General features: G+C 34.0%; 3 protein-coding genes across 3 annotated transcripts; 2 read left to right on the top strand and 1 right to left on the bottom strand.

Annotated features, from left to right (window-relative positions):
- Nucleotides 1-957: 957 nt before the first annotated feature.
- Nucleotides 958-2,603, top strand: LOC131646038 (probable methyltransferase At1g29790). Its single transcript, XM_058916209.1, has one exon. The coding sequence runs from the start codon at nt 1,149-1,151 to the stop codon at nt 2,544-2,546; it is 1,398 nt and encodes a 465-aa protein (XP_058772192.1). The 5' UTR covers nt 958-1,148; the 3' UTR covers nt 2,547-2,603.
- A 4,785-nt stretch (nt 2,604-7,388) lies between these two features.
- Nucleotides 7,389-8,252, bottom strand: LOC131648754 (uncharacterized). Its single transcript, XM_058918484.1, has one exon. The coding sequence runs from the start codon at nt 8,250-8,252 to the stop codon at nt 7,389-7,391; it is 864 nt and encodes a 287-aa protein (XP_058774467.1).
- A 7,140-nt stretch (nt 8,253-15,392) lies between these two features.
- Nucleotides 15,393-16,199, top strand: LOC131648753 (uncharacterized). The gene is made up of 2 exons (XM_058918483.1): nt 15,393-15,403; nt 15,512-16,199. The coding sequence occupies exons 1-2, from the start codon at nt 15,393-15,395 to the stop codon at nt 16,197-16,199; spliced, it is 699 nt and encodes a 232-aa protein (XP_058774466.1).
- The last annotated feature ends 10,624 nt before the right edge of the window (nt 16,200-26,823 follow it).

Below are 26,823 nucleotides of genomic sequence, written 5' to 3'. Positions count from 1 at the left end.
TTAAAATTTGAATGTAAAGAATAAACATGTGAAATTATGATATTTTGAAATTTTAAAATTTTGTAGGTGTTGTGATATTTTTTAAAGACCGAGTTATCTGATTCGAACGATTTAATAAATTATAGTATTGCAATAGAGACTGGTTTATTCAACTGAGTTATTCGGTTTAATCTGATTTAATCATGCTATTCGACCAGTGACTCAGTGGTTCAACCAATGAACTAGTGACCCACTACCTTCACCGATTTAATGACTGGTCCAATTTTTAAAACATTGGTTAGCATCAATATTTAAAGCAAAAAAGAGCAACACATATTTATAAGTTACAACACTATGTGATAGTTTTATTTATTTAAGCGTACCGATGTAATTATGTATACCAATAATCCTATAGTATTGAGTTTGTAATGAATTTTTAAAATATTTATTTTATTAATTTGTGAACATTTGATTATGTAATTTATCTATAAAATTTAGTTTTATATTGTTAATTTTTTAATATACATGGGTTCTAAATGACTTTTGCGAACCCCATGTCATTGATAAAATCTTTAAAAAAATTCTGTTTATTGATTTTTTTATTTCCAGAAAGTTTGCATTGATTTAATCTTTACTAGTTTATAACTTTACTACTTAATAATTTGATTTTTAAGTTAAAGTTATTAAATAAATGACAATTTAAGATCATAAAATAAATCAATTAGAACGTGGCACATGATCAAAAACAAATAGCTAGACTTTTCAAAAGTAGTGAATAATTATTAAAAAAAATCTAAGTCTCTCTAACTCTTGCGATCCAAGAATTTCTTTGGATCACGGAAGAATCATGTGCTATACCTCATTGTTTACTCACAACTTGACTTAGTTTACCACTTTGAGTATTCAACAATACATCTCAACTTGTCAATTGGCTACTTCAACACAATTTGTTCCCATTTCTTTTCTGGTATGTATCATTTACCTCCACCATATTTTTCTAGCACCGACCGACACCTCTCTGTGTCCGTATCTAACACCTGCACCAACACTTGTAATTATATTTAATTTATTCATTTTTTTTCAAATTATTACTGTTTGTGTCGTGTTCGGGCCGTCCGTCTTGCAATATTTTTATACTAGCTAGTTTCGTCAGCAGAAGAGATTTTCCAATGGGAAGATCATGCATTCCAAAATGCAAAACTGCAAGACTAATGGGTTGGCTACAAATTATTTTGGGGGGTTTGGTAATCTTAGTAAGTATATTAAGCCTAACTAGATTCTACTATGCTGGTTTTTTCTTACACCATGAAGAAATATGCCAGCATTTCTATACTACAAAGGATGTAAACATTGGTTTTGATGCCAAAGCACTATCTGATAGAGTTGAAGAAGTATTGGACATGTTGGAAACTTTGCAGGGAAAGCTAGAGTTAAAAGAAAAAGAAATGGAGAAAAACAAGGGAATTACCTTGGACAAGAAGTTTCTAGGGGATGAAATAGTTAGGCCTCTTCATAGTGCTAATGTTGCTTTAAGACAGATTAGGCTTCCAAAGATGGAAGAAGGAGGAGGGAATTTTACGGTAAAAGAGGATCCTTTGATTAATTATTTTGTGACCGAGGAGATTCGAAAGTACATAACTTCGAAGGAGAATAGAATTGGTAATGGTAATGGTAAGATTAATCTATATGGGTCAGACAAGGTTTATAACACAATAGGGCATGCATGTGTTTTGCATAAGAAAGAGGTGGAAAAGTATATGGACTATGATATTGGTTCATACTGTGATGATGATTGGAATTTAGCTCAAAAGCTTATGCTTAATGGGTGTGATCCTTTGCCTAGAAGAAGATGTTTGACAAGGGCTTCAAAAGTTTACGATAAACCATATCCTATCAACGAGTCGCTATGGAGGATGCCCGATGGAAGAAATGTGATGTGGGGGAATTACCGATGTAGAAATTTCGAGTGTTTGTCAAGCAAGAATCCGAAGAGGGGCTATTCGAAATGTACAGGTTGTTTTGAAATGGAAAAGGAGAAGGTGAAATGGGTTTCGAATACCTCACTTTCGGCCGATTTTTTAATCAGCGATGTTTTGGCAATCAAGCCGGGAGAAATAAGGATTGGACTAGACTATGGAATCGGGACAGGTACATTTGCGGCGCGAATGAGGGAAAAGAATGTAACAATTGTGTCAACTGCTTTGAATCTTGGTGCTCCTTTCAATGAGATGATAGCTCTGAGGGGTTTGGTTCCATTATATGTGACATTAAATCAAAGGCTTCCATTCTTTGATAACATTATGGATTTGATTCATACAACTGGGTTTTTGGATGGTTGGATTGATTTGCTATTGTTGGATTTCATATTGTATGATTGGGATAGAATTTTAAGACCAGGAGGTTTACTATGGATTGACAGGTTCTTCTGTAAGAGAAAGGATTTGGATGATTATATGTACATGTTTCTTCAACTAAGGTACAAGAAACACAAGTGGGTTCTTTCTCCAAAGTCAAAAGATGAAGTATACCTCTCTGCATTGCTCCAAAAACCTCCCAGAGCCATATAAACATTATCAACTTCATGTTTCTCTTTCTCCTTTTCTTAATCATGTCACAAGCATAGATTGAAGACAAATTTGGTAAGTTACTTTGTTTTAATTTCTCTATATATGTCTGTAAATTTCTTCTTTAAACATTCAGCAGTTTAAGTTTAAGTTTCCAGTTAAAATCCTTGATCTTATCATACTTTAGATTCTAGCAATATACATTTGATATTTTTAAGTTTCAAGCATTTACTTTTCAAAACTTTTGATTTTCAATAGGTTTGACATTTTGTTGCACCTTTTTACATTTCAATTTATGTTTTTTTGTCAATTTACTTTCAGTTCAGTCCTTTCTGTGTTGTTTACTTTTGATACAGTCTTAAGATTTTAAAATTTTTGGTGAATATATGGTGTGAAAATCTTTTGAATTCTGAACGTTTAGTTTATTGATACTTTCGACGTTCTCCGAACTCCTCAAAAAATGATATCAGAGTCATGATTTGGTTTGGTGAGGGAAGCGAAAATTTTATTCTGATATGGATCAAGTTTAGTGATTTGGATGACTCGCACTTGTGGAAGAGAATGTTGGGTGACACATTTATCGCAATAAATGATATCAGAGTCATGATTAGGTTCGGTGGAGGGAGCGAAAAATGTCATTATTGATATGGATGAAGTCTAGTGATTTGGATGACTCGCACTTGTGAGGGAGAATGTTGAATAACACATCTATCGCTCCCCTAACTCCTCAACCGCGGCTTTAATTTTTATTTCAAAACTCACACCTCATTCACATTATGTTTCAAGTCAAAACTTTATAAAGTGTCACATACATGCGAAAAGTCACCCCAGTTACCAATTAACTTGTTTAAGATCTATTGGGGAGTTTGGGAAGCTCCGGAGGTGTTAACGGATTAAATATTCAGGATCCAAGAGAACTTGACACCATATATCCACCAAAAACCTGAAGGCTTTGTTTGGGGAACTTAAAATTTGTATTGGAGGAAGGTTTTGGAGGGGTTAGCCAAATTGTTTAAATATAATTTTTGTTGTTATAATATTTCAAAAACTAAAAATACACTAATGATAAAAATTATTTTATCATTCTAAACAAAAAAATTTTTTCAAAAAATATTAAAAATTTCCCTATATTTAAAAAAAAATCATTTTTCAAAGTCCTCCCTTTCCCTCCCCTCCTAACTCCCAAACAAAGCTTAATGCAATGGGGGTATGGGTCTTTTCTCTTATATAACATTTCCTTTATTTCTAATTGATGTGAGACTTAACCACTCACACTTGAATCTCAACGATCTCCTCCACAAGTGTGAATCATCCACATCAGTAGACTTGATAAATACTAGGATTGAAAGATTCCACTTTCTACTTTAATATTGAAGAAGTAATTGACTCAAAAACTCATAAGGATTGAAAGATATGAAGTGATGAAGTGGGCATCTCAAAGTTGTTAAAATATTCAAAATATTAGCATTTTTTCAAAATGTTTTTCAGTTAAAAGATCCAAACTTCATGGTCAGTTTTCTTTGTGATCCAAGTGATTCAAGCCAAGTGCTCAATAGCAAGTAATAGAGAAATAGGGAGAAAGGAACACACAGATTTGTTTGGACAGTTCACCGTTCGTCCTCGCAATGACTACGTCTGCCCCCAATTCCAAACGGGAATTGAGATAATTTTTATTACTTTGCAAATTTTTATTACAAGAGAAGTTAAAACAATAAACAAACAAACTCAATTTTGATGTTGATTTTTTATCTTCTCTCCCCTTGATCTTAAGAAAGATCAATGTCGAATCAATCCTCCGGTTACCGTTACTCCCTTGAGCGAACCAACTGTTCTTCAAGGCTTTCACTCGGCTGAATTGCAATCGCAAATTGTTGTCACCCAAAACTTTGATTGATCCTCCATATACCATTACTCCCTTGACCGAACCCACCGTCCTTGAAGGCTTTCACTCGGCTGAATCAAATCCAAAGCTTCTTATCAAAAACCCCAAAATCAATCTGATCTTGGAGGACATAACCCCAATAGTTTTATTCAATGAAACGCCCAGAATTCTTCACCCAATTAGAATGTACAAATCCTTAACTTTGGACGTTATCACTCTCAGTCTATGATCACTCAACAAGAATTATTATGTGTAATTGATGAACGAACAAAATAAAGATGAAGATGAGAAGAATGTTTATCTCTTTAAGATTTCAAAGTTGTGTTGAAATGGATGAATGAATGTATTTATATGTGTGTGTGAAAGAGGGCTAAATCTGGAATATTTATGCACTAAAATACCCAGAAAGGAGAGGAAGATCTGAACACTCTTGATTACCGTCCTGCAAAATACAGAAAGAGAGAAGAAGATCAGAAGAGGATCGGAGAGGAACCAAAGGAGATTTGGCATGAGAAGTTTCACGACAAAGAGGTAAACACAAATCGAACTTAGCTTAAGATTTTTTTCTGCATGCATGTTTGTTTGTTTTGATTGCGTTTCTGGAAAATTGATGTTAGGGTTTATGAAATTGTTAGGTTTAGGGTAGGGTTCTTAGGGGTTCACGTTTCTGGGTTCCAATTAAGGGTTAGGGTTCATCCGATTTAGGGTTCATAAATTTATCAAGTTAGGGTTATGGTTCTTAGGTTTTGGGGGTGGGCCAGGGGTTGAAGATGAAGATTCATCTTCATTTGATAATGGAAGAAGAAATATGGGCTAAGGGTTTGAAGGTTTGAGTTTGCCGGTTGAGCATTCAACCGGAAATTGGTTTTGTAGTGGTTTGAGGGGCGGTTCTCACGGTGACTTATGGTGGTGGGGGGGTTTCTGGGTCAGTGGGAGAGATAATTGAGAGAAGAGAGAACGAATGGTAGAGAGAGAAGAATTGGAAAATGAGATGAGATGGGAGGGATTCATAGATAATTTATATCTCCCACGCACCGAATCGATGCCATGTGGCCTCACGATGGCCACATGATTGACATCTGAATCCCGATCCAACGCACGTCCACTATCGTGCCCCAGTCAATCTTTAGGTCATGGTTGTCTGTTCCTTTTACTTTAGATCCACACTCTAGATCCCCATACTGAGAGCCATTGGATCTGAAGAGAGCGCACCAGATTCGTTCCCTACCGTAACACCCTGAATTCACCCACACCGTGTTCAGCGGACCATTAGATAATATTGGGTCTGGCCCTGTAACTATCCACACCCCCCAAAAATTACTAAGAAACAAAAAATACACCCCCTGGCCCAATTTTCTCAACTTTTATTTTTACCACATTTATTTAAACAAATTTTAATATTAATAACAATTAAAACTAATTTCCTGGATTTATTCTACTTTAATGATTAATTCAAGTAATTGATTAACTAGATAATTCAATTTAAATAATTAATTTAATAATTAGTAACTTATTGTTTAGTTTAATTTTGTCTCATAACATGTTTTATTTATTTATTTTATTAAGTAAATAATTTAGATAATAAAATATATTGAATATTTGATAAGATATGTATATTAATTTACTAATAACTTGTGCAAGTTAAAATACCTCTCAAAATATTTAAAATATGCAGAAGTTTATACATTAACTTATTCGATATATTTTATTTATTATATATATTTATTTATTGTAATTTATTTTATAAATTAATAAATATTTATTATAAAAATATTTTTTTTCTAATTCATTAAGCCAGAAAATATTAATCCTTTCTAACTAATTATCAAAACACAAAAAATAGGGATCGTAAGCAAAAGTTTATTTTTCATCATTTGAAACTACGAACTGTGTAAAATTTTTCTACACTTTCAATATATAAGTAAACGCATACAATCCCATAAAAAACACCAACAAAGTACGAACTACGTTGACTCTGATCCTCTAATAAGGAGGTACGTAGGCATTTGGGAAGCCAAAGCGAGTCCCATTTTCTTAAAATTTAAGTAGGTTTAAGATCTTATTCTTTACCCTACTATTTACTACAATTTTTTAACCACGAACCATTTACCATAAACCTTACCCAAGAGACATAAAAAACGTTAAGGAAGGATTAAGGGTTCCTAACACCTTCCCTTAATCCTAATTTCTCAACTTACCTAGAAACTCTTAATTAGATTTTATTCCATATTTTCCCAAATAAAATAAATATAGGTAGCGACTCTCTAATTTAGATTAATAACTAAAAATTCTAGTTTAGGTTGATAACTTAAAATTTAAAGCCGGTCGTAATACTTACAATAAAAAAAACAATGAAATAAAACACAAACTAAGAAAATATATTGTCTGTTGTTTTCAAATGTTATGGAATAAAGTCATTAACAAAATTCAAAATCTTATTAATTGTCAATAGAAAAAATATCATTATTACACTATCATTATATGGTCTACTCTTGGAAGAAAATTCCTATTTAAAAAATTAGAGAGTTTTGGTTTCTCTTTTTTGAGATGAGAGTTTGGTCTCTTCTTTCCATAATCACTCGAAACAATTCACATATCGTTTTCTCCTTTTTGAGCAACTAAAATATCAACACACAAGCAATGTCAAAGTAACATATATGTTAGGAATAAAATATACATATTGTTTGAGGTTTTCAAATGTTATGGAATAAAGTCATTAACAAAATTCTAAATCTTATTCGTTGTCAATAGCAAAAATATCATTATTATCAAATTCTAAAATTTGAAAGAAAAAAAAAACATTAAAAATACCTATTTAATATTTGTTGGCTCTAATAAGAATACATAAAAGTCCAGATGATAAGCAGAAAGGGTTAATTAATTTTTAAAAATAAATAAAATAAAATCAAAGGAGATGACTTTTTTTCCCTTCATATTTTTAGAAACTAATCCATTCCACTAAGCTAAATCATTGTTGGTAGAGGAGGATTGACTGAAATTTGACTCTTGAAACAAATTCTAGCTTCACATATATCAACAATTCCTCTTCCTTCATTCTCAAAATTGACATTATGAACTTCCTTTGTATCAACATTATAAGATTTCACCTTATCAAACATTTTCAAAAGAAGCTCATTTTTCCCCCAAAATACTAGTGGAACACAAGGTGAACTATGCTCTATAGTTCTAACTTTGGTCCAACAAGAATCCACACCATCACCTCCATGCATTGCCCAAATTTCAAAGTTTGCATTTTGATCACAACAATTACGACAAACCAATGTTATATATTCATTCAAAACACCCAAGTATCTTCCACTTGAAGAACTAATATCAACATCTTTTGGCAATGCCACCTTGGTAAGAATCCCACCTCCTACATCCAATCTAACAATTGTTACAGCCAAGCCCTTAACCTTTCCCCACCAATAATAAACCCCTTTGAAATGCATTGCAAAATAACAAGTATCAAATTCACAACTCCATGGATTACCACTTTCAATTATCCTCCAAGAATCACTTCTTAAATCATATTCTTCAATGATATAACTTTTACAACGACAATTGTGGTAGCTAATCCACATCCTAACAACCTTAATTAAATCATTGTTTCTATAATCATGTCCCATTCCAATACCTAGTATCATACCATCTTTGATTTTTGCAGCCAAACATGACGGTGGAAGAAGCCTCGTCTCTTTCGTTGTTAGGTTGCATAGAAAAACATCTCTTCCACAAGAAAAATCTGTATATAAACACATTAATCTGTTGCAAGAATTAGAAACAACATGATATGAGAGATTTGGCAAAGGTGGAGAAATTTGCATTGGACAAGAGCCACCTTCTAAAGAATATAGTTGGTGGTTATAAGGGGTTATAAGGGATTAAGTTCTTATTAAATTAAAAATTGTATAAACAGTTAAGAGGAAGTATAAATTGTAGCAATATATGAAACATGTGTTAGTGGGAGATATATTTCCTCGAATTTTAACGTGAGCAGTTTCTTTTAAATATATTTTGGTTAATAGTTGGTGGGTGCTTGATGTGGTATTTTAACGTGAACAGTTTCTTTTAAATAAATTTTGGTTAATAGTTAGTGGGTGCTTGAATTTTTTTTATTATTAATTTTAATTTGACAATTTTATTATATTTTAGTATGATTTTAATTCATTAATTAATTTAATGAATTAATTCATTAAATTTTTATTTAATTAATTAATTTATTATTAATTTATTAATTTATTATTTATTAAAAGTTTTGGCGGGAAATTTTGATGGGAAGAACTTCTAGGATTATAATTAAGTATGATTCGAAAAATATAAATTTTGGCTCTGTTTGGTAAGACATATTTTCGAGCTTATAGCTTATGTCTTATGTCTTATAAGTTCATATGACAATTTAGACCCGTTTGGTAACGGCCTTTTCTATACGAGCTTATAGCTTATTTTACTAGCTTATAGCTTATTTTCCAGACGCTATTTCAAATAGCGTTTTAGCTTATGTCTTATAGCTTATTATTTTTTCTTCCTTTTTTATCCTTATTATTTTATTTAAAATCCATTTTTAACCCTTATAATTTATTTAATTTAAAATAAAATAATTATATATTAAATATCTTTTATGTAATTTAACATTTATAAGTTAATTGAACCGCTAATTTTACCAAACACTTCAATTAGCTTATAAGCTATCAGTCTCAGTCATCCGCTATAAGCTATAAGTCGCCTGTCATCAGCCATCAGTCATAAGTTATAAGCTATCAGCTAGCTTATCAGTCAACCGCTATTTTTACCAAACAGACCCAAGGAATTTTTTTGTAATGCATTAATATTGAGAACGATTAGTTTGGCTTCAACTTTTTCTTGTAATTTTTGCCTTTTATATACGCATTATTAATTATTAGATTTGTTAAGATTCACTGTAAAATAATATTATATTTGACTTAAAATTAAATTAAGATTATGATTCTGTTTGGTAAAACTAGCTGGTAGCTGATGATTTGTAACTGGTAAATTAATTTGAGTGTTTAGTAAATTAGCTGTTATACTAGCTGATAAATACAAAATGACATTTTTAATTAAGAAATTGATAGTTTCATTATATTATTGTATTATATAATTAAATTTTATATATATATTAGCAAACACTTGCAAAAAAAATTAATATATATTAAAATTAAAAATAACATCAAAATATATCAACAATTATATATAAATTTTTAAATGAACTTATATAATAATATTTGTATATAAATTTAATGAGATATATAAAATAACATCATTACGATTTTGAATTCAATTATATAAATCCAAAATAATAATAAAAATAATTTTATTGTCTATTTTACAGTGAAACTCTAATATTATTACGAATTTTATGGTATATAATTTTAATGTCGTTAAAAAATATTAAATACTGTATTTTTTTTAATCGACATGAATATAATTATACAACGCACAAACTATTTTATATATATATATATATATATATATATATATATATATATATATATATATATATATATATATATAAGGGTAAAATTATATTTTTGTTAAAATAATAAGGGTATAAATAGAATAAAAAGTGACAAGCTGAATACTAAAAGCTCAAAAGCTACTTTAAATAGCTTTTGAAAAAAAACTAAAAGCTAGTAAAAAAGCTAATGACAATTATCAAACAGAACTTTTTTGTTAATATGAGCTGAAAAGCTAAAAGCTCTTTTTCTGGTGTTATCAAACATAGTCTTTTGTTAAAAATATTTATATTCAATTTTAAAAATATGATATATTTAATTATTTAAAAAGATAAAAATATATATTCAATAATAATAAAGTTAAAATGAATAATGCATTAAAATTAAATAAATTAAATTTATATTTAATTATTTGATTTAATTTTGAAATTATGAAAATTTTAATTATTTGATAAACGAAAAAATAACTAACTCCTAAATATTTATTTGGGATAGTAAACAAAATCAAATAAAAATTATATACCAAAATTCAATATAGAATTGATTCTAGTAAATAGTATAGTCTATAGAAAATTACACAACAATATTATTGAAAATTTCTTTACCCACCTCCCTATGGGGGTCACCCCCAGCGAAATTCCCAACTTACCCCTGCTTCGGAGATTCATCTCCGAAGATTTTTTTTTAAATTTTTTTATGTTTCGGAAATGCATTTCCGAAATGCATCAAAATTCATTTATGTTTTACAATCAGGTAAGAAATGTGGACACATGTGCCTACGTAAGCCTTCTAAGGCGGTTACCTTCTAAGAAATGTGGTAACACTTTCCTACTTAAAAGCCTACGTAACAAAAATTGGGAAGCTCCACAGCCACGCCCTATTTAAAAGAATAAAAAACCTTTTGAAATTTCGAAGTTCCCTTTTCCTTCTCCCCACCACTCTCATCCGTGGTGGTGGTGGCCGTGGCTCTCGCGGTGGACGTACCTCCAATCCTTCTTCCTCCGGACATCCACCTCCTCTATCATATGCTCCGGCCCCGGTTACCTCTCCTCCGTCTGTTGTTGCAGCTCCGGTTGTTCGTCCATCTGTTTCAGCGCCGTTTGTTCCATCTGTCGCAGCGCCGGTTGCTTCCTTGAGTTCGGCTCTGATCTCCATCGAGAGTCTGACTGCCGAAGTTAAACAGAAGGCTACTCTAGAGTCGGCTCCGTCGTCTCAGGAAAATTGGGAAGGAAAATTGGGAAGGAAAATTCAAGTTCGTGCTAATCATTTTCAGTTGCGAGTGGCTGATAAGGATCTACACCACTATGATGTAAGTATAGTTTGCTCATAAGTTTTTTGTTGTTGTTTATTATGTTGGTAAGTTACAATGTGGTATGGATTTCTAGAGGATCAGGACTTTCTAACCTGTTGCAGCGTCTCCTCCATCGTCTTCATCTGATTAAATAAAGCGAATCGTTCTTGTTTGTTATTTTTCTTCTGTCCAGACCTTTTTTCGGAAGTGCATTTCCGAATTCCTTCAAGGGGTGAGTTCGGAGATGAACTTCCGAAACACCACATTTTCTGAAAATGTAACTTTATTTCGGAGATGCATCTTCGAAATCAATATTTTATATTATAAAAACACGTTTTCGGAAGTTCATTTCCGAAAACACCTTTTTTTCAAAAAAAAGTACCTTTTCGGAAATGAACTTCCGAAACAAAGGGTAGTGTTGTAAATTCACCAGGAATGAGCAAGAAGGTTAGGAGGTGGGTGAAAAAATTCTCATATTATTTGGGTTCAGACCCTAAAAAATTAGATCAATTATTACCATAAAGGATTGTATAGAGAAAAAAACATGGGTTTGGTTTTCTTTATTTATCATAGTGAGATTTCTTTTAATATTAAAACATTAGTTTTTATTACTTACAATTATTTGATTTTGGTTGTGCCTAATTATTAATTGTAAGATGAATGTTCACTCAAGAATTTTCCGTTATAAAAGTTCAATTTGAAATCTTTCAAACGAAAATTTTAATAATCAAAATTTTTTTATTTGATTTAAATTTTTAAAAAAAATTATCAAACCTGATTTGATTGGCATGAAATTTTATTTTGAAAGAAAAGATAAATAATTCGTTAACGGTTTATGTTGAATTGAGATTTCGAAGAATTAGTAGATACTCGTGCGTTCGCACGAGTATTGGTGTGGTACACACGCTTTTGTTTTAAAAATGTAAATAAGAAAAAAAAATTATTTTATCAAAATAATTTATCATTTTTAAAATAAAAATATATTTTTAAAACAAAAACCAAATTGTTTTACCAAAATTGTTTTACATTAATAACATATATTTCAATTTTTCATATATTATCATAAAAAATATTATATCTTAAATTGAAATTAATTTCTAAATAAAAATATTAGTAACAAAAATAATTAAAAACAACACGTTTTTGGATTTGTATATTATTTTAAATATTTATTTTTTATTTTTTTAATTGTATAAAAATGTAATAATCCGTGGTTTCGCACAAATTCTGATCTGGACATCCGTGTATTCGCACAGCTAATGGTGCTTCGCGCATATGTTTCTAAAATGTAAAGAGAATGAAAAAATAGGAGGATTTCTCAATAGACTCATTGAATGTCTTAGCCACCGCGCAAAATTTCAATTATGCCCTCTGCTTACGTAGATGCACATACGGAAGCACTTTTTTAAAATTTTTGGTTACTTCCGTAGGTTCATCTACGGAAGCGTAAAAAACATGCATCTACGAAACGTCTTAAAAATATAGTGTTTTATAGATGTACCTACGGAACATTCTGTTATATATATTTTGATGTTTCATTTTTTTAATCCTAAACCATAAACATTAAAACCAAAGACAATGAAAAATAGTACACCAAAAAAATACATCGCATAAATAGCACTATAATTTGATGTTCCATTTTTTTAAAACCCTAACCCTAAGGCAATGGAAAATAGTATACCAAAAGAATACATCGTATAAATTGCACTATAATTTGATTTTTCATTCTTATTAAAAAAATTGGAATTTAGAATGTTCCGTAGGTACATCTATGTTTTTAACAGGTTCCGTAGATGCATTTACGCTTCTGTAGATGTACCTACGGAAGAAATCATTTTTTTTTATTAATTGCTTTCGGAGGTATATCTACGGAAGCCGAGAGGCAATTTTGTCAAATCAGTTGTGCGTGAGAGATCTAAGGGGTGGAGTGAGAAATTCTCAAAAATAGAAAAACAAAATTATTTAACTAAGAAAGTTATATATATATATATATATATATATATATATATATATATATATATATATATATATATATATATATATATATATATATATATATATATATATATATATATATATATATATATATATATATATATATATATATATATATATATATATATATATATAGGGAGTGTATCCAGTGAGAACTAATATCTATTGTGAGAAACGAGAACTATTGATATGAATCGTCAGATTTAATTAACGTTTAAGATTTAAAAATTTCATATCAAGAAACACCTTCCTGGATTATTTTTGTTAAGATTAATATGTAAAAATTCCATAAAAAGAGATTCTTATTCAAAATAATTATGATTATTAAATAATTTTTTACTATGTTTAATATTTTAAAATTTTATAAAAAATAATCTTATAAAAATATTTTCCTATTTCTTATAATTATATTTAATATTAAAAATTGAAAATTTAAAACTAATAATAATTCAATGCAAAGAACTATATATCTTACGGTAATTTTTTACTTAGTAATTTTTACTGCAATAATTAAATTGTTAATAAAATATTGAAAGTCTCGTTTGATTTTAGAAGCAAGTCTAGAAAATTTTATTTATCAAAATATATTTTGAAAAAATATATACCTATATAAATCGGGAGATACAACGTTAAAATATATTTTATAAATCAAATTAAGTTTTTAAGAGATAACTTTTTTAAATAAACTTATGAAATCATTTTAATTATTTTTATTACTAGGAATATGTGTAGAAAAATATATGATTCTGATTAATTGAAATTTAATATTATTTTTCTGGACTTTTTTTATATTCTTCAAAAATATTTATAGTTTAGATCATTTTTATTTTATTTAAAATTTTAAATAGATTTAAATTACATTTTTTACTCATATCCTAACTAAATTTGAAGTATTTTTATAACAAATATTTTATATTCATATCCTAATGAAATATTAAGTATGTTTATATAAATATTTTTATAATATTTAAATAACGATGTAATTATTGTAATAAAATTATTTTGAGTAAGAATTTTTTTTATGGAATGTTTAAATATTAAGTTCAATTGAATAGAATTCAATAAGGTGCTCTTAATATGGAATCTTTAAATCTTAAACGTTAATTAGATCTAACGATTGATATTTAATTATTCTCATTTCTCACAAATCTATTAGTTCTCACCGGATACGCTCCCTATATATATATATATATATATATATATATATATATATATATATATATATATATATATATATATATATATATATATATATATATATATTTGGAGCATAAATATAGTTTTTCCATTTAAACAAATATTTAGATCAACTGTATATTTTCTCGTATCTAAATATTAAATTTGTTTTTACGTTATTTCAAAAAATATTTATGCAATTATTTAGTTTTATAAATATCAACTAATAACATAATATTTGAAGATATTGTTTTAATTGTATAAATAAATATTAGTAACATATACTACAAGAAATAAGATATTTGACAGCGACTCTTTTGCAACGACTTTCTATTTGTTGACAATATCATGCATATAACAACGACTAATTTAAGTCGTAATAATAAGTTATTGTTTTTCTCAACAATCATATTATCGTTGAGAAAAGTGATTTATCACAACAACTATTACGGTAGTTAAAAATAATTCAACTTTTTAATATGTATATTGCAACAACTAATGTAAATCGTAGCAATAAATTATTATTTTTTCTTGACAATCATATTATCATTGAAAAAAGTGATTTATCAAAGCAATTATTATACCCGCTAAAAAATTACTCAACTTTTTAATATGCATATTAGGACGACCAATATTAGTTGTTGTAATAACTTTATAGGTCTCTCGAATATCACATTATTTCTAGGGAAAAATAGCGTATCCCAACAATAAATATTATCGCTAAAAATAATATATTTTTATATATACATATAGCAACGACTATTTGAATTTGTTGTAATAAATTATCTTTTCGCAACAATTCTTTTATGGCTGAAAACTTACTTATTTTTAAAAATAATTCTTTTATGAAAAAATTATAGTGATTTGGTCAATTATTTTTTTACATTATTGTTTTGAGTATGGTATATTTATACATTTTTTAAAATATATTTACTTTTATTTTTTCTAATTATACAAAAAAATGTAATAATCTATTTTTTTACATATTTATTTTTTCTTAATAAGGACTGTGACTGGTTTTGCTAAGTGTTATGATATTCTGGTTAAGGAATTTATTGTGAACATTCCTGTGGATTGTGCTGATAATAGAAGTAAGGACTTCAGGAAAGAGGTGTAGATGTGTTGATTTCTCTCTTGCTATTATCAACAGGTATCTGGGAAGAAGTGAGGAAGAGGTGTGTGAACTCGAGGTGACTGATAATCAGGCTTGTAGGGTAATTACTGTAAATCAAGTCAAGGTGTGGCCTAAGAAAGGCAAATTATCTGCTGGCCAACTTAGTGTAAAATATGCTATTGGCGCTGCCAACTGGGTTCCTACTAATCACACTTCAACAGTTGCATTTGGTCTGGGAAAATTTATCTATGATGTGGGTACCAAAACTATGTTTGACTATGGTACCTATATTTTTTATCAAACTGTGAAGCATGCTGCAACTAATGCTATAAAGATGCCCGTTGCTTTCCCTTCTATGATTTGTGGTATTATCCTCAACCAGTACCCTGGAATCTTATCTAGTGATGATGTTGCTTGCAAAAGGGAATCTATCTTGTCTCTGCATGGCAAACTGTTTGCAGGTAAGCATGTCCCAGATATTGTCTTAGTATCTGCTGAGAATAAATCCTCTACCAAGGCTAATTTTATTTCAGAACTCAAGAAGACTTGCAAGGATTTGGATGAGATCATTCATACCAGTACTGAAAGGAAGCTTAATATTGAAAAATTAATCAAGAGTCTTGAACATGCTAATGGTACTAGGATTAGTGATGCCATTGAGGAGGAACTTGTTGAGGAGGATAATTCTGTTGAAAATGATGTTGCACATGACTCTAATGATTAGGCTGAGGATCAAACCTCAGCTGATCCTGCTGATGAAGATGGTAGTGTTAGCTGGAGATTTCGTTTAAGAAGTTGATCTTCGAAGGTTTTAAGTTCGAAGAATGATGGTTACTGATGACCATCTTCGAAGATTTAAAAAATGGCTACTGATGGCCATGCTTCAAGAAAATGTCTAAGTTGAAACGAAGGAGAGAAGTATCGAAGCTAACACGGAAGATATCTTTGCCAAGACTTAGACATTTCGCGGAAAATTACATAAAGTACTGAAGCTTAATGTATTTCCGTAACATTTTCGAATATAACTATATGGCCACATGTCGAAAAGGACTTGAGCGGGAAGATTTGAATTGCGAAACGATTTATGTAACTGCACATAGACAGGTGGCATCCCCAGAGTTCTCGTGGATAACGTGGCATTAGATTATTGTATGACCGTTAGGGTCAAATTTAGTATAAATAGGAGTCTTAATGATAGGATTTCGTGTGTTCATTTTGTACAAATCACTCACATATCGCTAAAGTATCAAGTGTTAAGAGAAAGAGTTCGCTGAGAAATGTACGTATGACACCACCAATTTGAATACATGTGTATTTACTTTTATCAAATATCTTTTCGTTTTCTTTACTTTCCTTGTTTAAACTTTTACTTTCGAAGTCATTTAGTTTCATGCACATTACTTTCCTGCAATTTATATTCTTGCGACTTACATTCTTGCATGTTAATTTTCTTGCAATTTACATTCTCGCAATTTACATGTTTTCTTATTACGATTTATGCGTCGAAGTTACACTAACTTATATAACCAGCGTTATCTCGAATGATTAGTCATTTGAACATAAATTTCTCGAAATCAAAACAAACAGGTATGTACCAAATCACATCAATAAACCTTTCGTTTGACCATGTCCTAGGATCAATCTAGTCGATCCTGCGAGTAACCAAATCATATTTATTATAGTTTGGAGGACTAGCGGTTGTTTACCGGAAATCACCGTAAACAAATTGGCACACCCGGTGGACTGTGTCAAACTAAGTGTTATTAATTGATTGTTTTGTTTTGTCTAGAAATTGTCAAGACCTTGTATGAACCTTAGGAACGGTAAATTAACCAACAGTGCAAATCCAGTTCCTAAACGAAGGTACAACAAGAAAATGGTCGTAGCGGCCAGTGCAGGGGGCAAAGAAGATCCCCCACAAGGATCAGGAACAGTAGCACCAAACGCGACGAATGTTTCGACTTCCACTCAAGGAGCGCAGGCCATACCGGTTTCGACAAGATCTGAACCAGCGGGTAGTTCGCAAGCCATGATTGAAAATACTTCCACATCAACTGGGACTATCCCAATTTCAGTATCGACCACCGCTCCTCCGTTTGCAAGCACAAGCGAGATACCACCCGTATCGACGAACGCTGCAAATTATTTATCTACCCCAGGACCATCATTCGCTGTAGATGGTTGGAGACAAAATATGCCATACGGGATGCCATATTCATACATGGCAGGACTACGAGGAACAGGGCCTACATACACTACAGCCAACCCAACGGCGTTTTCACCAAACATGGGTTCAGTAGGTCGAAGTGCACACAATACTGGTTTGTCGGCTCAGATTCCCCCTATGACCACTAGTACTCAAGCAGCATTTCGACAAGAAATGGATGCAAGTAACCAGGATATGGTAGGACTCCTTGCTAGAGAGTTAAGAACAATCTTTAATCCAATAGCAGCAAGCATTACTAGGTCTAGCCCGGATAGCGCAGAAACATACCAAAGGTTATCATCGCAATTGGGACGAATGGCGGATTTTTTAGGAGTCCCACAAAATAGACGAAGGAATAACCAGTCAACCTACCAAGAAGAGGATCCAATTGTCGAACCAATCCGAAACATAGTACCCCCACCAAGGCCAAATCCAGTCGCACAGAATCCAGCGGTCGAATTGGGAACTCAAATCGAAACGACGGAGACTGGCCAACAAGCTATTCCTCGACAACAGCCCAGACTAGTTATGGTAGGGAGAGACGAACATCCTGACGAAGTTGTCCACAGAGTCAGGAGAAATGATTTGGCAACAGAAAATAATCTTACTGCCATGATAGAAAGAATAATGGCTAATAACGGCTTTAATACTGGATTTCGACGTCCAAATTACACATCTCCCATACCTGAATACATCATGCAAAGTGAATTGCCAAGGGGTATTAAGGTACCCAAGTTTACCAAATTTGCAGAGGATACTAGTGAATCGACGGTGGAACATATAGCCAGATTTTTAACAGAGGCAGGAACGTTAGCAGGGAACGAAGATCTAAGGATCAAGTATTTTCCTAGTTCATTAACGAAGAATGCTTTCATTTGGTTTACTACTTTACCCCCAAACTCCATAGATACATGGACACAATTGGAAAGATTGTTCCACGAACAATTTTACATGGGTCAAACAAAGATAAGTTTGAAGGAATTGGCTAGCATTAAAAGGAAGTTCACAGAGCCTATTGATGATTACCTAAACAGGTTTCGTTTGTTGAAATCAAGATGTTTCACAGTCGTCCCAGAGCACGAATTAGTCGAAATAGCCGCTGGTGGTTTAGACTATTCGATTAGAAAGAAATTAGATACCCAATATTTAAGAGACATGGCCCAATTGGCAGATAGGGTTCGACAGGTCGAACGGCTGAAAGCAGAAAAGGCTAAAGTGAACAAGAGTTATAAGAAAGAAAGAATATCCTACGTTGAAGTCGAAGACACTGATAGCGAAACCTTCGATGACTCATATAGCATAGAGGAGGTAGAAATAGATCTAGCTGAATTAAAAGAAGCACCGCCTTATGCTTGCAAATTACTTACCCCTGCCAACGGGAAAAATCCAGTAGAAAATGATAAAAGCGATAGATTTCCTAAGAAAACCTATACATTCGATGTCACCAAATGTGACGAAATATTCGATTTACTAGTAAAAGATGGCCAAATGATAGTGCCTCCTAACTCTAAAATTCCTCCGTTAGAACAACGGAAGAAGCGAGGCTTTTGTAAATATCATGGTTTTTTAGGCCATAAAACCTCACAATGTTTTCTTTTCAGGGATCTAATTCAGAATGCTATCAAGGATGGTCGTTTGAAATTCGCTGACAAGACCAAGAGCCATATGAAGGTCGATACCAACCCCCTGAACATTGCTGACACCAACCTGTGTGAGCCATGTGACATCAACATGGTGGAAGTGTCTGAAGTCGAATTTGCTGAACCAGAAATGATGTCAAAGGGAAAGCAGGCTACTGAAAGCCTAAATGATGACGCGGTCTTCAATACTGATGTTGAAGGATCCCTCGACCCAGAAATGACCGACAATCTAGAAGAAAAAACTAGTGAGGCCACTGAAGACCTCAGGATGAAACTTCAGCAGATACAAATTTCTGAAGCCCCTCCAGCAGTTGTCAACATGGTAAATGCTAGACGACCTTTGTCTGAAATCGAAGAGCTGGAGGAATGGTTGACAAGGCAACAGGGAAATGTGGATATTTCACCAAAGGGCGAAACTTTGAAAGATTACCTTTGGAATTGCCACGAGAAGAATGGAGGAAAAATGCTGCTGTGCCCAAGATGCTCTATAATGCTGAATCGAAGAATCCAAGCTAACTTCGAGAGGACCCTGAGAGAGAGATTGGAGCAGCCTTGGAGAGGCGGAAACCTACTGCTAAAGATATACCCAAGAACTGCGGAAAGTTTGGTGAGTTTCTTGGTCAGATGCCACAAAGCAAATACAGAAATGGTGTTATGTCCCAGGTGTGGAGCAGTGTATGATGAACTCCTAGCGCGTTCCCTCGAAAGGAGTTATTTTATCATGAATCGAGAAACCCAAGGTCTCCGTCCTAATATATATACGTTCGACATTCGAACTTCATATAAGAGGCCTGACATTCCTCACCCTAAGGCACGAAGAGTCACATTCAAAGTCCCTGCAGATACACCTAGGGACAGATGGGTGCAAGCTGGCGCAAGAACCAATAAGTGGAGAAGTTGGGACCAAAGAGGAAGAACTGCGATGGCCTATAGGAAGCAATTCCAGACCTCAAATCGAGAGATGTATAGGCTTGAGAATTACAAAGGTAGAAATCCTATGTCCAGATCCCAATGGAGACGGCACCAGAGAATGAAGAAGGCCCAAAGAGAATACAAGCCAAGAGAGATTGGAGAGTCTAGTAGCAACCAAGTCCAACACCAGGGGGCAAAGGCAAGCAAACCTCCGGTAGAACACAGACTCTTCGAAGCTGAAAATATTTTAGAAGAAGAAGAAAAGATGTGTTCCAGTTCTTGGAAGGAAGAAGATAGAATGACAAATGATTTCGATTCGGATGGAGTATCATCTCTCAACTTGATATGAAACGTGGTGTCAGTCCTCCCTCACGAATTCAATCAAGAAACTGAAGTTGAGGAGTGTGAAGAAACTGACGTCGAAGAGATGACAAAACACAGACCTGTGTGTTACTACGTGCTAAACAACGGAGCAGTTGAGGAGCAGAATGCTTTCTTCGAAAGGCCTGACGAAGGCATGCGAAATCATCTGAAACCACTCTACATAAGGGCTGAGATTGAGAACGTTGGCATTAACAAAGTTCTGGTAGATGGAGGGGCGGTAGTGAATCTAATGCCCCAATACATGTTGAAGAGAATTGGTATGTTTGACACAGATATAAGGCCTCATAACATGGTTTTGTCAAACTACGAAGGCAAAATTGGGCAGACTCTGGGAGTTGTTCAAGTAAATTTAACTGTGGGTTCCGTTACCAGACCAACTATGTTCATGGTAATACTAGCAAAAGCAAATTATAACCTCTTGTTAGGGAGGGAATGGATCCACAGAGTTGCTGCGGTGCCTTCAACTATGCACCAAAGACTAACCATTTGGAGACAAGATGGCATAGTGGAGAACATCGAAGGAGACCAGAGTTATTATATGGCTGAAGTTAATCAAGTCAACAAAACTAGCTTCGACAGGAACCTGGGAAATATAGGACCTTGTCATGCTGCGGAAGATATATACACTCCAAACAAGAACGCATTATATTATCTATCTTTACACCCAAATGGCTTCCAGTGGAATAGAGAGATAATGGACAGTCCAGAGGATGTCGCATCAAGAGAGAATTATCCAACGATACGGCCAACAGGCTGGGACGACGACGTTGATGATGTCTGAGTCCTCCTTCTTTGAGAAGATTTCGGCTTATATAGCCGAGAACAAAAGAAACACGGCTCTCGAAGCCGAGTTATCAAACATGACAGTAAATTCGGTTTCAGAAAATAAGGAGATACCAAATTCAAGGTCACATGCGTCCTCTCAATCCTTTGAAGATCCAGTTCGAATGGTAAACACCACAGAGGAAGAACTTACCCAAAAACTGGACGCAATTTACGACGAAGAGCCTCTGGGGTTCGAAAAAGACCCTATGGCCTCAAATATTAAAATGTTAGCCCAAGATCCACTTGAAGAAGTAAATCTCGGGGAAGGAGATCGGAAGAGGATAACGTATGTTAGTGCAAAGCTGGAACCAACTCTAAAATCTAAAGTCATTACATTTCTGAAAGAAAACAAAGATTGTTTTGCGTGGGATTACGACGAAATGCCTGGTTTGGGACGAGACTTGGTCGAACTAAAGTTGCCAATCAAAGAAGGGAAAAAGCCTATTAAGCAAACTCCAAGAAGGTTTGCACCCGAGATCCATTCGAAGATCAAAGCAGAGGTAGAAAGACTCCTGCGCTGCAAATTCATCCAGACCACGAGGTATGTTAAATGGATTGCTAATATTGTGCCAGTTATTAAAAAGAATGGTTCTTTAAGAGTATGCATAGATTTTCGGGATCTAAACGCAGCAACACCTAAGGATGAATATCCTATGCCTGTGGCAGAAATGCTGGTAGATTCATCCGCAGGTTTCGAGTATCTGAGTATGTTAGATGGATACTCTGGATATAACCAGATTTTCATTGCAGAAGAAGATGTATCTAAAACAGCTTTTCGTTGCCCAGGGGCAATAGGTACATACGAATGGGTAGTAATGCCTTTCGGCCTAAAAAATGCTGGGGCAACATATCAGAGAGCAATGAATTCTATATTTCATGACTTTATAGAAACATTTATGCAGGTATACATAGATGATATTGTGGTAAAATCTGTATCAGATTCCAATCATCTAGATTATCTGAGCCAATCATTCGAGAGAATGCGAAAACATGGCTTGAAGATGAATCCCCTTAAATGTGCTTTCTTTGTGCAGGCGGGAGACTTCCTAGGTTTTTTGGTCCACAAGAAGGGGATAGAAATTAACCAGAATAAGACAAAGGCCATTATGGAAGCGAAGCCTCCTTCCACGAAGAAGCAACTGCAGTCCTTATTGGGGAAGATAAACTTTTTGAGAAGATTCATCTCCAATTTAAGTGGACGCACACAAGCCTTTTCACCTTTGCTTCGACTCAAGCAAGGCAAGTTTGAATGGCTAGCTGAACATCAAGAAGCTTTCGAAAAGATCAAGCAATACTTGATGCATCCTCCAATATTGGCTCCTCCGAATGGAAAGAAGCACATGCGCTTGTATATTTCAGCTTCGGATAAAACAATAGGTAGCATGTTAGCTCAGGAGGATGAAAATGGCATCGAAAGAGCCATATATTACCTAAGTAGAGTACTCAATATTACATAGTCGAATTGGCAAATGGGCTTTGGCCCTAACTGAGTACTCTTTAACATTTCAACCCTAAGGGGCAAATTGTGGCAGATTTCATTGTTGATCATGCGGTAGTGGAAAATTCTCAGCAATACGTGGAACTGCCACCTTGGAAGTTATACTTTGACGGTTCAACTCACAAAGAAGGAACTGGCGTTGGAATATTGCTAATTTCTCCTGAAGGAATTCCAACAAAGCTCAAGTATAAAATCGAAGGCCCTCTATGTTCCAATAATGAAGCTGAGTACGAAGCATTGATAGCCGGACTTGAAGCTTTGTTAGAATTGGGGGCAACCAGAGTCGAAATTAAAGGAAACTCTGAATTGGTGATTAAACAACTAACGAAAGAGTACAAGTGCATCAAAGAAAATTTGATCATGCACTTTGTCATAGCAAATAGGTTGCTTAGAAAATTCGAATATGTGGATCTGAACCGTGTCCCAAGATTGCATAATCAGGAAGCAAACGATTTGGCACAACTAGCCTCAGGGTACAGGGTATCGAAAAGCAAATTCGAGGAATTGATCTAAGTAAGAGGCAGAGCAATGGCTACGAAACTTTCTCCAAGTGATCTGGAAAACTCACAAATAGGGTTTGCTAACAAAGAAGAATTCGAAGTTTTGAACATAGACTCGTTGGCAGACACAGACTGGAGAAGTCCAATTGTGAATTATTTGAAGGACCCTTCGTCAAACACGGATAGAAAGGTAAAATATCGAGCCTTATCATACTTTCTGATGGGAAATGAGTTGTTCAAAAAGACTCCTGAAGGAGTATTGCTAAAATGTTTGGGTGAAGCGGAAGCTTACTTAGCTCTCTCGAACGTGCATAGCGGAGCATGTGGTGCCCACCAAGCGGGGCACAAAATGAAATGGCTTCTATTTCGATACGGAATGTATTGGCCTTCCATGTTAAAAGACTGCATAGAATTTGCCAAAGGGTGTCAAGAATGTCAAGAACATGTAGGTATTCAACATGCTCCCGCAAATGAACTAAAGTTCAATAATAAAGCCTTGGCCCTTTAGAGGATGGGCGTTGGACCTAATTGGAGAAATTCACCCCAAGTCATCTAGAGGTCAAAGGTATATTTTAGTGGGAATCGACTATTTTACAAAATGGGTCGAAGCTATACCACTCGCGAATGTTGATCAAGAAGCTTGATCGAGTTCATTCAAAAACATATTATATACAGATTTGGGATCCCAGAAAGTATAACTACAGATCAAGGATCAGTGTTTACTGGGCGAAAAATGCAAGATTTTGCCAAAGAGATAGGCTTCAAGTTGTTTACTTCTACACCTTACTATGCTCAGGCAAATGGACAAGTCGAAGCAGCAAACAAAATAATAATTGGTCTCATAAAGAAGCATGTAGGAAAAAAACCTAAAAGTTGGCACAGAACTTTGGACCAAGCACTTTGGGCTTGTCGAACATCTCCGAAAGAAGCTACGAACACTACACCTTTTCAACTGACATTCGGACGATGCGGTACTCCCAGTTGAAATATACTTGCAATCAGTCCGGATACAAAGACAAGCAGAAATTCCCCCTAACATGTACTGGGAACTGATGATGAATGAATTAGTTGACTTGGACGAAGACAGACTTCGAGCTTTGGAGATGATAAAGAGACAGAAAGAAAGGGTGTCCAGAGCATACAATAAAAAGGTGAAAGGTAAAACGTTTATTAATAATGACCTAGTTTGGAAAGTTATTTTACCTATAGATCGAAAGAACCAAGCTTTGGGGAAATGGTCCCCACACTGGGAAGGTCCCTTTTGAATATTGAAAGTATTCTCAAATAATGCTTACGAGATAGAGGAATTAGCAGAAGATCGTAGGATCTTAAGAGTGAATGGGAAGTATCTAAAGAGATACAAACCAAGCATGCATGAAGTAAAGATTGCAAAAACGTAGACATCTAAGTAATACTACGTAAGCCAAAATGGTTAGATTTGCACCAAAATGGCTCCGTGACCAGAAAACATGTATAAATAAAAATACGGCAGAAGATCTTCATTAATTTTAAAAAAGGAGGTACAAGCGACTTTGGCCCATATGGAGCAGCAAAGATTACAAAAAGCGAAGTAGTAAAAAACCTACAAAGGATCTACCCTTTAGTTGACCCTTTGTTCTAAGTCTTCCAAAGACAGCATATGAAGACCCTCTGCTTCGAACATGTTCATGCGCCCCAAATCTCGCATCCTTCGCACTACACCTCTCTTGAGGAACAAGTAGGATAAAAACCTCCCAAAAGGAAGGCAACTTACTGAACCCTCTCGAGAGGAAGTTAAAGCGACAGTCTCCACGAGTCGTTTGAAGATCAACAAAGGAAAGTTGATCTTCACCCCTCGCAAAGCACAAGAGATCAACTCTAAGTCCTCCACCATAATGTTATTCTCATCACAGCTTCGTGGGTAAAAGTTACCCACTAGAAGTTGATGCCAAATCCTGATGACTTTGGCGCTATATGGATCATTCTCCATGAGACCCTTCAGTAAGACAGAAGTGGTCATGGTGAAACTGTTATCATCAAAGGTTGCTCCAGTGTTGCTGCAGCGCAACAAGTCAGAGATGGTGGAGGGCGTGATAGAAACTTCAGCCCCTCGAACTTCAGAAACTATGGTAGTTCTTCCTTCAGGATCAATGCGTAGGTACGCAAACATCCAGAAATCAGCAAGCATCTTGGGATAAACATTCCCTTCTAAAATTGTTGGGTAAAATCCCATCCCCTGATTGTGGAAAAGAGCACGAAGGCTGATGTAATGCCTGCTGAATTCTTCTGGGCAGGGTTTGAACTCTTTTTTAATAAGAGTTCTAATGTTAGCACAGGTTAGGTTGCTGTTGAGTGCCATGCTAAAGGTTGAAAAAGATTGTGGTTGAAAAGAACACGAGAAGGAAGAAAAGAATTCTGAAGTGAAGGTTTGAAAAAAGCGTGAAGAAAAGAATGGGACACTAACCCTTTATATAGTCAAAATGAGCGATAAGGAAACGTTTCAGTTTTAATGATTGATTAGACTGCGTTTGGTGTTTCCAGAGAGAAGTTATGGTCACCGCCGTTTCCCGCCCTTGGAAGTTGGAACGTAATCATAAAAACTGATGCACGCACGTCTTAAAGAGACGTTTGAGAGGAAATGACGTCAGCAAATAATGATGATTACGGCTAAGGGGAGGAGAAACGTCAAGTTCAGGGCTGCGAAGGGCAATCGAGCCACGTGAGGCATTCATTAAGGTTACTGTGGTGTAAAAAGAAATATATTGATAATATTTCGAAGTATTGCTAAACATTACCATTGGTCATCTCAGAGCAAAAAATGTGAACACATAAAAAGACGAGTTTCGCATACATATATTCTGAAAATGAGCGATTACAAAACAAAGGGATTTACGCCACAAAAGGTAATACAAAGTTTGAAGAAAATTAACTGAAATCCCTAGGAAGGCTATCTTTGATCTTCGAATACTGAGCCTTCCACGAAGACATACGAAGCTCAAGCAATGCTCGTTGCTTCTTTAACTCTTCGATTTCTGGCACTAATTTCTGCGCAGCTTCGAAGTGTTGGATACCTAGTCGCGCTACTTCAGTTATCTCTTGATCATTGGTTTGTTGAATGGTTGCTTGGCGAGACTCAGCTTCCTGTATCTTCTCTTCGAGTTTCTTAATCTCTTGCTTCCAAGATTGTATATTTTTCTCACACTCGTCATATTCTTCTTGGTTCTTCAAACGTTCCAACCTAAGAGCGTCACCCTTGTTGGTTGCCTCAGTGGCAGCTTTCCATGAAGAACTATGAGAGGCCATTTTTGCAGCAAGCTGCTCATTAACATTGTTCTGTCGGAGAATGTTAGACTGAAGCTGGTCGATTAAAGAGCCCAGAAGTACAATCACATCTGAGACCTCTT

This window comes from Vicia villosa, linkage group LG2 (assembly GCF_029867415.1).
Source record: "Vicia villosa cultivar HV-30 ecotype Madison, WI linkage group LG2, Vvil1.0, whole genome shotgun sequence".
NCBI lineage: Eukaryota > Viridiplantae > Streptophyta > Magnoliopsida > Fabales > Fabaceae > Vicia > Vicia villosa.
The sequence above is the reverse complement of the archived record's forward strand: the minus strand, read 5'-3'. Positions and strand labels throughout refer to the sequence as shown.